The following is a 13,335-nucleotide window of genomic DNA, read 5'->3' as shown; positions in this document are numbered from 1 at the left end:
TTTACTTGATTGTTAGTGTCATTTGCTACTTCACTGATAATAAAAATAATCAATTTTTGAAAATATAGTGTAGTGCAATTGAATACATAAAAAGTCAACTCACAAAGCAGTGGCTGGAGAACACACTTATAAAAAGTATTAAAATTTGAAGGCTTTTGGAGCCAATGGCTCCTTTTTCTGACAGAAGGGTTGAATGGGAAGGAAGAGGAGTGACAGAAAAGGCCTAATGAGGTTTAGGAAATGGACAGAGTTCAGAAAAGTAGCCCGGAGCCCCGGGTCAGGGGACGCTTACTAGATGGTAAGTCTCCCCTGACTGAGGGTTCAGAGCAACTTTTCCAAAATCTACCCCTTTTTTTAAAGCTCACCAGTCCTTTTCCGTCACCTGTTATTTTTCGTCATCCCTCTTCCTTCCCCTTGAACCCTTCTGCCACAAAGAGGAGCCACCTGTTCCAAAAGCTTGCAAACTTTAATACTCTTTGTATGTGTCTTCTCCTGCTGCCACTTAGATTTTTTATCCGCCCAATTACATTATATTCACCAGTAATGAGATACTTCTGTACAGTTTCTTTGGCACTTTCAGCTCAAATTTGATATCTCTTGACACAACTGTATTTCTTCTTTCTGCACCAGTCTGTAGCTACATGGAGCACAAGCAACAAAAATGGTTGGATTACTTCTTTCATCTAGATTTTGGGAAAAATCGTGTTTCAAAAGAATGAAGTCATGACAGATCTGGTCTTCTATGAAACCACGTTTCTGTTGGTGCTGCACTTTGAAAGTTGGGCACCCATTGATTAAATTTGTAGCTGTGAGTACTGCTTCTCCACATAGCTCCCTCTTCAGCTTATTATCGAAGATCAAACCTCTTGCTTTGTTCATTTTGTCAGATTTAGTCTCTTTGCTTTCCCAGTGGTTTGAGTACTATAAGGAATGCTACAGTCTAGCACAATTCCTTTTCAGTTGTACCAATCCTTAAACTCATGACTGGTATATTCACCTTCAGGATCACATTTTATTTTTGATACTTTCACAATGAACTGTTTTTTCACTTTCTAACACATATTTTATCATAAATCCTGCAATCTTGTTAACAAATAAGTCACAAAAATAAGTGAAATCTAATGCTGCCATGTAATACCTGTACCCATTAAACATTGGGGGATCTATCTCTGCACAGATATCGGCATGTATTATTTCAAGTGGTCCTGTTACTCTTTGTCACAGAGTAGAAAATGGCTTTCTTGTTAGCTTAGCTTTCACACAAACATCACACAATTTTTCTGCTGAACATAAACTATTAGTAACTTCTTGATAAGGAAAGAAAGCACAGCATGATCTGGAGAAAATAAATGGTTACTGGGGGAGATAAAGTGAGATGCTCCAACACAGTCCCAGATCTAGCCAATATTCATAAATTGTTGAACAGTAATGGGGTCTCATGATTTCCCAATGTTTCCAGTGCCTTGTGGAATCAAGACTTGTCAGTATTAAAGTTGCTACAGACAGAAACATGTTACATACTACTCAGAAATGATTTTAAATTGTCATAACTAGCTTCATTATAGTGTTACCTCCAAATATAGTTCTTTCATAAAAATTAACAACAATATGTTCATCATGCATATAAAAATATGAATATGGACTAAACATTTGCTTAACTAACCTGGCGGACTTTGCAAATCATGACTGGAATGAGACCCTCGTCTCACAGACTGCTGCATTGAATGTCCTCGACTGGTCCGACCCTGTGCAGCTTTCTGCTGGCCCACAAGTGTTTGAATGAGCTGGTCCAGTGTAGCAGGGTCACTGAATGGTGTTTCTGGATCCCCACTTACATGACTGCGACGTTTGTTGGTACTGCCTATCCCAAGCGAATGAGTAACTTGCTGGAAGAACAGAAAAACTTGATACAGTCTTCTAAATTAATTCACTCACACAATATGACAAGTCTGGATTTAATACAATACTCAAAAATATATGTCTGTAATACAAACAATGAGTTCAGTAAAGATAATTACTATGGACACAGGGGAAGCACTGAGAGGTTGATACGGACATAAATCAAATGTCTGGTTGCAGTAACTGGACAACATAAATGAGTGTGTATGTTTGTGTTTACATGCTCTAAAGAAAAATGAAGGTATGGTAGGTGAGCTAACAATGTCTACTTCTTGTTAATGTCTCAAAACAGCTCTAATAATCAGGAAGATGGATCATGACACACACCATGATTCCGTCAAGGACACCCTGGACGTGTCATATGTCACACTAAACAAAGAAAGATAAAAAGAAAGAAAGAAGAAGAAGAAAAAGTTCAGTGACAATAACACAACAACAGGTCAAATCTTTGCTCACCAGATAACTGCAGATGATTACAGCTGGCCTACAGAACTAAGCCCATTGCCAGAGCCTGGTCAATGTCATTCTCCAACAAGCCACAGTTGTTCCCTACTGCATCATAGTTTCCAGTATCTTGCTAAATTTTCAATATCATGAAAACTACACTAGGTATCCAAGTGTAGACATTTTTCATGGGCAACAGTTGCCAAGATGTTGGGAAATCACCTTCAATGACAACTAACTTTCCAGACATTAGCGAATTCTGAGGTGACACTTTTTGCAGTACTGAATCCCTACTGTCGCCATCTAAAGAAGTTTACATTTCATGATTCAAAAATCATTTTGCTGAAGAATGCCAACATAAATTACATCCAGATGACAGGAGACTATGTTGTGACAATAACTATCAGTTATAGTACACAGCTCTTCAAATTTGTAGTTTTACCAGAATGCTATTATAATGTTATCCTTGTATGAGTGTTCTTGCAGGCATCACAAGCAGTCACAGACTATGGAAGATTGGAATCTAAGATTGATGAAACTACTCCAACAAATTCACACAGCAAAAGTTTTGTTTGTGCAATTATCTATCACTGAAGACACAAATACTCCACTGTCAAGGAGTCAGTGGGTAGACACTCAGTTAAATTGTGAAACTCTAATTTAATGCAAAAAGTTACTCAGCCTCACAGAAGAAATTATATACCAACAACAATCATAACAACTGAAGATGGACAAGCACAGCTCCGATTAACTACCTGCTATGAACAACCTGAATTCCTCCCTATAGATAGGGACAGTGGGAACATCCCGGAAAAGACAGATCATTGGGATTGATGAAGAAACATGATGCTGCCCTGGCCTTTATCCTGTACCTCCACAGGGTCGGCAAGTTAATTAATTGAGTTTGCACTGTTAGTGTTAGAGGGTGGCTGGATGCCTTTCCTGTCTCCACATTCCCCCCTGGGATGAATTTGTGTATGATATCTGTCTGTCTAGTGTTATCCCATGTTCTAAAAGTTTATGAATTGTGTAAGTGAAGTGGGACATGTCTACCAGCCCAGTATTCACCTAGCTGAATGTGAGAAACCACCTGAAAATTACATTCCAGCAGGCTGACACACCAGCCATCGCTGTTAGTCTTCCAGGTGGATTCTGTCCAGGGCTGGCACACTTGGCAGAATCCTGGACATAGTGTGCTAATGTATGTGTCTCTACAGATGGGCACCTTTAACAACTGCTGAATTATTGAGCATCCAATAGATCCCAGTTTGATCAAAATGTGACTCTCGTTAAGTGTTAGCTACACCCCATTGATTTACAGGTGGATTCAAGTCCACTGTGATGTTACAGCAAAACACACAACTCAATGTGAAACACCATATCAACATCGGGTATCATCCCTCCATCAGTCAGTGGCCATATAGAGTGTCTACAGCTGAATGAAAAATAATTCAACGGGATGTGGAGAAAACATGCAAGACAACATTATTTAGTCATCAGAATATCACTGGATTTCTCCTGTGGTCCTAGTGAATCAGAAAGATGGCAGTCATGAAAGACTGTTAGTACCTCATATCACTAACACGACATACACACAATGAAAAAATACAAGCGTTTTTAAGTCAGTTCCTGATGGATGAATGAAATCATCAAAACAAATGTACACCTATTGCCACAAACTGATGACACTTTGGATTGCCTTAAGTGAGCGAAGTGCTTCTCAACTATGGAAATGCAGACTAGCCCCTGGCAGATCAAAGTTGATGAGGCTGACTGGGAAAAGATTGCTTTCATATTACCTGATGGCCCTATGTGTTCCAAGTTATGCCATTTGGTCTATGCAATGCTCCAGCCACCTCTGAATGCATGATGGATAGTCTATTCAAAATCTGACTATCTAGATGACACTGTGGTTTTCTCAAAGACATATAAAGAGCATCTGAGCAATTTGTCTGCTATGCTGAAGTGTGTCCATTATGCAAGACCTCACCTGAAACCAAGAAAGTGCTTCTTTACTTCCCAGGAATTAGCACCTAGTTAACAGTAACAGTCTGTTCTGATGCAGAAAAAGTAGGAACTGTAGCAGATTTTCTGACTCCTCTGCACTTGAAGAGGATATAAAGACAGAATAATACAGCGATGCTAATGGCTATGGAAACAGCTGAGAGAGTGATTGTTTACACATCCAGAATAGCTTCCAAGTCCAACAATAGTTATTCTAGGCTGAGGAAGAGTGTCTACCTATAAGTCCTGACCTCATTTATATGGGAGACTGTTCACTATTGTGACTAACCACCATTCTTTAAGCTGGCTGACAAGCCTGAGGATGCTCCTCACATGGGCACTGAAGTTTCAGGAACATGGTCACAGTAATCAACAAAAACACAGAATAGTATATGTATGCACAAGGATATGAACTGCCTTTTACAGAATCAACTGGAGTAACATTACTGTGCTGTTGATATCTAAGTCATCACTGCATTAATGAGCACTGCAGCATAATAAATATAAAATCCAGTATTAGTGATGGACCACAAAGATCTTAGAGGAGGAAGAAGTAGTCAAAACAGAATTCAGACTGATATATGAAACAGTGTATAAAAGACATTACAATCCAATAAAATTGAAAGGATTGTTCATTATCCCAGCTCATTTACAGTCAGCCACATAGAAATACAGGGGTCCATAACTTAAGTTCCAGTTTCAGAGCACCATACAAACTAGAACCACTGCTCATAATGACGTCACATTTGACCAGCATATTATTTATTGATGCACAGAGAAACTTCACAGGCAGGAAAAAAAATTTAAGGAAAATTTTACCAATAGATGGTGCTGTAAGCGTCTTAACCTAAATGGGTTGGCTGCAAATGATAAGTGAATTGCAATATGATATGCAAGATGATTTGAGTTGCACTGTTCAATGTGCATGTCTGCACAAATTTGGCACTCAACAGTTGTAGCACTGTTAGTTAGGTAAGATCTTCCATCAAATCACGATAGTAGCACTTTGGATGGAAAGATCAGTTTTTAATAGTCCTGAGGCTAAAAACCACATAAAAAGCAAAATAACACCGGTTTCTATTGTTGTGAGACTGGCACAAAGCATGTTCAATATGCTTTACACTGTTTTCTACCACAAGTTGAAATTGAGAAACAGCACGTTCAGCAACAGATCATAGTGTCTCGGGGGGTCACGTTCAGAATGCATAGTACATGTGTGCCATCAGTTTGTAGCTGGAGCTCTGAACACATTTTTTGGATGACCGCACAGTCAGAAGTCGACAGATTAAGATCAGGTGATATGATGGCAAGGCTGTAGGGAAATGATAGCTAACAATTCCAGTATTTCCTAAATGCCTCTGCAGCATCCAGTTCACTGGCTGTGCAATGTGTCACCTTGCATAAAAATGACTTTCTCACTCATCCATGCTGTTGAGGTGTTGGAATGATGTTGGTGTGCAAAAGATTCTCACAGTATTTACCAGTGATTGTACAGATAAAAGAACTGACGGGATTCATCTCCTCCAAAAAATACAGCCCTATGATAAACAATGCTGTCAACTGCTGTCAGCTTTGTAGAATGAATTAGTACTGACTGATGTGTGTGTGTAGATTACTGTTGCCCGTAGTCTGCAACTCTGCATACTGACATGTCCTAAAAGATGGAAATCAGCTTAATCTGTCTACAGAATGCTCCATGGCCATTCACTGCCTATTTCCATGTGAGCAAGGTACTCCAGAGTCAACATTTGTCTTGCTGGCAGGTCAGCAGGAAGCAGCTCCTGAACATGGGTGATTTTATATGGATTGCAATGCAGGATGCTTTGTTGGATTTTGTTGTTGTTGTTGTGGTCTTCAGTCCTGAGACTGGTTTGATGCAGCTCTCCATGCTACTCTATCCTGTGCAAGCTTTTTCATCTCCCAGTACCTACTGCAACCTACATCCTTCTGAATCTGCTTAGTGTATTCATCTCTTGGTCTCCCTCTACGATTTTTACCCTCCACGCTGCCCTCCAATACTAAATTGGTGATCCCTTGATGCCTCAGAACATGTCCTACCAACCGATCCCTTCTTCTGGTCAAGTTGTGCCACAAACTTCTCTTCTCCCCAATCCTATTCAATACTTCCTCATTAGTTATGTGATCTACCCATCTAATCTTCAGCATTCTTCTGTAGCACCACATTTCGAAAGCTTCTATTCTCTTCTTGTCCAAACTATTTATCGTCCATGTTTCACTTCCATACATGGCTACACTCCATACGAATACTTTCAGAAATGACTTCCTGACACTTAAATCAATACTGGATGTTAACAAATTTCTCTTCTTCAGAAACGCTTTCCTTGCCATTGCCAGCCTACATTTTATATCCTCTCTACTTCGACCATCATCAGTTATTTTGCTCCCCAAATAGCAAAACTCCTTTACTACTTTAAGTGCCTCATTTCCTAATCTAATTCCCTCAGCATCACCCGACTTAATTAGACTACATTCCATTATCCTTGTTTTGCTTTTGTTGATGTTCATCTTATATCCTCCTTTCAAGACACTGTCCATTCCATTCAACTGCTCTTCCAAGTCCTTTGCTGTCTCTGACAGAATTACAATGTCATCGGCGAACCTCAAAGTTTTTATTTGTTCTCCATGAATTTTAATACCTACCCCGAATTTTTCTTTTGTTTCCTTTACTGCTTGCTCAATATACAGATTGAACAACATCGGGGAGAGGCTACAACCCTGTCTTACTCCCTTCCCAACCACTGCTTCCCTTTCATGTCCCTCGACTCTTATAACTGCCATCTGGTTTCTGTACAAATTGTAAATAGCCTTTCGCTCCCTGTATTTTACCCCTGCCACCTTTAGAATTTGAAAGAGAGTATTCCAGTCAACATTGTCAAAAGCTTTCTCTAAGTCTACAAATGCTAGAAACGTAGGTTTGCCTTTCCTTAATCTTTCTTCTAAGATAAGTCGTAAGGTCAGTATTGCCTCACGTGTTCCAGTGTTTCTACGGAATCCAAACTGATCTTCCCCGAGGTTGGCTTCTACTAGTTTTTCCATTCGTCTGTAAAGAATTCGTGTTAGTATTTTGCAGCTGTGACTTATTAAGCTGATAGTTCGGTAATTTTCACATCTGTCAACACCTGCTTTCTTCGGGATTGGAATTATTATATTCTTCTTGAAATCTGAGGGTATTTCGCCTGTTTCATACATCTTGCTCACCAGATGGTAGAGTTTTGTCAGGACTGGCTCTCCCACAGCCGTCAGTAGTTCCAATGGAATATTGTCTACTCCGGGGGCCTTGTTTCGACTCAGGTCTTTCAGTGCTCTGTCAAACTCTTCACGCAGTATCGTATCTCCCATTTCATCTTCATCTACATCCTCTTCCATTTCCATAATATTGTCCTCAAGTACATCGCCCTTGTATAGACCCTCTATATACTCCTTCCACCTTTCTGCTTTCCCTTCTTTGCTTAGAACTGGGTTTCCATCTGAGCTCTTGATATTCATACAAGTCGTTCTCTGATCTCCAAAGGTCTCTTTAATTTTCCTGTAGGCGGTATCTATCTTACCCCTAGTGAGATAGGCCTCTACATCCTTTTATTTTTGGATTTTATGCCCCTGATTACAGGCATGACCAACATTTGAGTAATTTCCTGTGCACTGTATGTTTGCACACCACCGTTTGACACCTCCTGCAATGATGTGGCCACATCATTGACAGGCATCAGATCAACTGCTTTTCTCCCTCTGCTACAATGCACTTCAAAGGAACCTTTCGTTTTGAATTTTGTAACCATTTTCTCCAGACCCTTAGCAGACATCGGACCAACACCATTTTTCATGCCCTTGAGTGTCCAGAACTACTGCAGGGCTGCTGGCAGACACTCAACATCATTGTGAAAGAACTTTACCAGCAGCACATGATCCTTCTTGGAGACAATCAAGTTGGATATATCAGAACCAAACTGAGGAATGACAGCCTGCCACACATCTGCTAGTGCATATTATGTGTGTTTTTGGTGCTTACGGGCACTCAATGCCAAGGTTATCAGTGCCCTAACACATTAAAAGAAACAAATGTGGAAAAAATTAGTAAAATGTGGTCATACATGCAAAGACAGCAGGAAAAGACTGAAGATGCTATACAAGAGACAAAAACATACGTAAAATGAGAAAGGAGCTAAAAAGATGCCACAGGAAATTGTCACCATCTGGCCACTTGCGTAAAATATGGGTGAGCCAGTCACCCTGTAAACAAATTAAAACCTTCTCCTTAAAATCTTGGTAAAAATGTTGGACAATTCACAAAACTTTAAATCTCTAACCACATTCACTTGATTTTTACCTAAAAGAGATTGCAGGTCCATTGACAAATCACCTGCAGCCTGCTGTCAGAAAATAAAATGCAGTCCAATAAAATGTGATACACAGTGATCTGTACACCAGAAGCACCACACATTGGAGGGTCCTCTCGCTGGAGCAAGAAGCCATGCATCATAGGGCTATGGCCTATGCAAAGACATGTGAGGAGAGCCTTGTCCAGTCTATGATGTACGCCATAACCATGTTGTGGGCTTTACTAAACAAAGCTTATTGTTGCTAACTTCCAACAACTCATCCTCCCACTGACGCAAGACCCTTGATATCAACAGTGAGATGATAGCATGCAGGAAATATCTGAGGATCAAGACATGCCTCCTTGGCTGCTAGATCTGCCCTTTTGTTCCCGGCAATGCCGATGTGCCCTGGTACCCAGCAGCAAGCCACCTCCTTTCCCTGTCATTATAGTTGGAGGAGGGCATCCTGGATGGTCTGGACTACTTTATCTGCTGGGTACAAACAATTCAGTGAGTGAAGGGCACTTAGAGAATCGGAACACACAAGAAATTTAGCATTGGAAGAATGTTTCATCTGCTCCAGTGCCTGAAATATTGCAGACAATTCTGCATCAAAGACAGTAAATACCTGAGGCAGTCGGACCTTGAGAACAACAGAGCAACCAACAGAATCCCGCTGTTTCGACCCATCCCTAAAAACACCTACTTAGTTGTGGTGCTCAGATAAAATTTCAGAGAATATTGCATTAAAAATGAAAGCAGGAGTACAATCTCTCTTGTACCGCACCAAATCTAAAATCATTCTGGGTCTTTTCAGTAATCAGGGTGACAGACATACTGCCATACTGGCTCCACTCTAAGGAGCCAGCACACATTGCACACAGATGCCAATCGGCATTGTGGCTCAATGAGGGTAGCAAAAAAGACATTCTAGAGGTGGATGAGCAACAGTATGGTGTGTGGGTGAAGTCGGAGCTGTGAGGAACGTACATGCCTAGCACAGCAGGAACAGCTTACACTGGATGGTAAGTGGCAGTTCCTTGGCCTCATCAGAGAGGCTGCAGAGGCTGAATTTCGGACTGGTTCAATAAGCACCTGTGGCACCCGGAGCCCCTCACGGTGGACAGTGTCAATGATCTTCAAATAGGAAGGCCTTGTTGATCCATACACCATGCACCTGTAGGCCAGTCAGGAATGCATTAAAGCCCTATAAAACTGGAGGAGATGTACCCTGTCAGCTCCCCAAGACGTGTGGCTAAGGCACTTTAAGATATTCAGTGCTCTCAGGGTACTGGCATTCAGGTCTCTCTGGTGTGGCAACCATGACAATTTGGAATTAAAAATGAGGCCCAGAAAACGCACTGAATCTCTAAAATTTAGGATGGTGCCAAAGGTTTGTCCCCAAACAGCTACTGCTGTGTCATCAGCATAGATAAAGAGCCTAGTACTTGCTGGTATTGGCTGATCATCTGTGTGGATATTGTACAGTGCTGGAACAAGCACACAGCCTTGGAGGAGACCATTCTTCTGCGTTCACCATCTACTCCTCTTACCCTGTAATGAAACTTGGAATCTTCTGTTCTGAAGGAACAGATGTTCTGAAGGAACAGATGTTCTGAAGGAACAGATGTTAGTTGGCAGTCCTTAGTAAGGTCATACACTTTTTTTTCACAGTTTCCTATGGTTCACAGTGTCTTATGCAGCTGTTATATCAATAAAAGCGACACCAGTAAACTCACCACGCTCAAAACCATCCTCGATGTGCTGGGTTAGATTCAAGATCTGACTGTAGCCTGATCTGCCAGCACAAAAGCCTGCTTGGTGTGGGATAAACTTCACTTTGAGGGTGGCACTGATTTGGTTAAGTAGCAGCCATTCTAATATCTTGAAGGTGTGGCATAAAAGGAAGATAGGTCGAAAATTTTTTGGATTGTTTGGTTCCTTCCCAGGCTTAAGTATTGCAATGACTCAAGACTTCTGCCACATTTTGGGGGTGTGTAGCATGGCGACACGTGTGCTCATTAGGCTTAGTAGCCACTCCATCATTTTACAGTTGAAGTTCTTGATTTGTTCAACTCTAAGGTCATCGACACCTGCAGCCTTATGCATCTTCAAGCTGGAGATGGCAGCTTTCAGTTCAGCCATGGTGAAGGGACCCCTTAGAAAATAATGCTCTGTTAAGGGGATGCACTGAAGAGCTTCTTTGGCCGTCCTTCCTTTTATTTTGCCATTCTCCAGGAGCTAGGTTGCCACTTTATCAGGAGTCACACTCTTAAAATTGACTTGTGGTTTTACAGGGTCGCCACTCAGGTTTTTAAGCAGGTTACTCCACTTGGCCTTGCGAGTTGCTGAAATGGCTTTCAGCAACATTTCACCAGCTTGGATCATTTCTTCTGCAAATGGATCCTCTTCATAGAGAGTTTGGTATCTTCCTAACAACAGTTTGTCATCACTGGACATGCCTGGAACATACCGAGTTCTGCATCCTCTCAGAGTAGTTCTCGTCTAAACTTGTTGGATGCATTTGATGATGGTTTCACACATTTCAGGTTGTGGTGGAATGTTTATCGCTTCTGAGTCAAGTTTTTCACTGAACTTCTGCCTATCAGCCTTCTTGAAGTTAAACCTCCTCTTGAATGGTACCTCTTCAGGCGCGACTACAGGATTCACAGTGCATATGACAGGTCTATGTTGGGTACTGGGGGATGGGCTCTCCTACAGTCTTCATACATTGTACAGCTACCTTTGAAGAAACAAAGATGTTGTCTGTGTTGTACCCTCTTTTCTAACTGCCACTGTTAAAAGAAGGTGTTAGCTTCGGATCATGGATCAGATGTAGGTCATGAGCCTCAGCCCATGTTTCTGGTCTTATTCCACTTGTGTCAGTATCTGGGTGTCCCAGTGATGTGCTTCTGCAACTGAAATCACCTATGACAAAGTTCACATCCTAATCATTGAAGTTGGCTGGTGTTTTAATGCTAAAATTGGAATCGGGTGGTTTGTAGATCGATGTTACACATCACTGTGAGGAGCTTGAAGTTGTTGTCTTCAGTCAGTGGGGCTTATGTGATATTCACATAAGGTCTGGCAAAGGTGGCACTGCTGCATTTGTCATGAGGCCTTTCCAGTATTAATTCCATACCGGCAATTCTTGGACTGTTTTTAGTACTTACCCTGAGTGTTTCCTGGACTAACAGACTGTCACATGTATATTTTTGGCATAAATTTGCTACTAAAGCTTCTTTCTCTCAGGAAAATTCCTCAATGTTTATGGAAATAAAAACAAATGGTTCTGAGAAAGACCGGTCAGAATGCAGGCCATCTGAATGGAGACCAGGTGTGAAAGGATCTGCCATCAGTGCGCTTTGTAGCGTCTTCTGACATTGCCCAGGGTACACCCGATGGCTACTCATTTCCTGTTCTTCTGTTATTGCAATCTCAGAGTCGATAATATGAACTTCGAATATGAACTGCTTGGAGGTCAGTAGCGAGGGAGAGAGCAGAGGAGTGATGCATGTTACTGACAAACACAGCAATACCTCCCTTGGCTCTGTCCCCAGTCAGGTCATCCTTTCAGTGAAGGGTATAGCCATAAAGTACAGGGGAGTCAGTGACTTTAAAATGTGTTTCTTGTAAACACAGGAACAGATGGCCTTCCTCTCCTAGGAGTTTCAGTTCCTCCAGCTATCCTGAACTCATTAATGTCCCACTGTGACATGGAAGCCATCTATCATGGGGGTTACACTTTCAGCCTGTCTTTACACCAGTGAGGGGAGCAAGTAATAGGCAGAGGCTCAGTCGTGGGGTGAGATAATTTCCCCAGTGCGACATCAAGCTCCATTAATTCTAGGGAAGAGTCAAGAGAGACATCATACAGTAAGATGTCCACATTGTTGGACTGTTTACTTCCAGACTCTGTCAGTGGTGGATGCTTTTCCTTTGATTTTTTGCCCTGGGTAGACTTCAAAACTGCAGCAATGGTAGTGCCACCACTGGACAGTGTACCAGACTGAACCTTTGGAGGTGCAGGGAGCTCCACAACATTAGCGACAACAGACTTGTCTGTTGTTTTGGGAGTGGGATGTGAAGGAATTGCAGTAGAAAAAGTGCACTGGCAAATGCAGGTGCTAGCGCTGACACTAGCAAACTCTGTTTGGGTAGCAGCATTGTTCTTTGGAACTGGTTAAGAGTGGATGCAAAGGAGGTAGCAAATGTTGGAGGCTGCATGGTGTTATAGATCTTTTTTACCTCTTCACATGAAATATGTCTAGTTGTTTTAATTTCCTGTGTCTTCCTTTCTTCAAAGAAGACATTTCAGTCCCTACTCCAGACAGGGTGATCGCCAGAGCAATTTACACACTTTGGAGGAGATGCACAACCAACACCTTCATGGGTGGCCTTACCACATTTGTCACAAGTGGCTGCCCCCATACAACCAGAGGTGGAGTGCCCAAAGCACTTGCACGTAAAACAGCACACTGGGTAAGACAAATAAGGCTGCACGCAGAGGCAGAGGAAACCCTCCTTAATGTGACCGGGAAGTTTTGTGCTGCAGAAAGTCAGTGTAAATGAGTCCAATTTCATGAGATCGCCATCCACCCATTTCATTATATTCCGTACATCAACGACACCTTCCTGGGACCAATCAGCT

The 13,335-nt window shown here is 41.7% G+C and overlaps 1 protein-coding gene across 1 annotated transcript in view; it reads right to left on the bottom strand.

Moving 5' to 3' along the window:
* Nucleotides 1-1,784: 1,784 nt before the first annotated feature.
* Nucleotides 1,785-13,335, bottom strand: part of LOC124606011 — a gene marked incomplete at its 3' end in the record, with an annotated part of 268,057 nt that continues 256,506 nt past the window's right edge. The window contains exon 13 of the mRNA XM_047137974.1: nt 1,785-1,886. Coding sequence (XP_046993930.1) covers nt 1,785-1,886 — 102 coding nt within the window. The remainder of the gene's footprint in view (nt 1,887-13,335) is intronic.

This window comes from Schistocerca americana, chromosome 3 (genome assembly GCF_021461395.2).
Source record: "Schistocerca americana isolate TAMUIC-IGC-003095 chromosome 3, iqSchAmer2.1, whole genome shotgun sequence".
Taxonomy (NCBI): Eukaryota; Metazoa; Arthropoda; class Insecta; order Orthoptera; family Acrididae; genus Schistocerca; species Schistocerca americana.
This window is presented reverse-complemented; position numbering and strand designations above follow the sequence as displayed.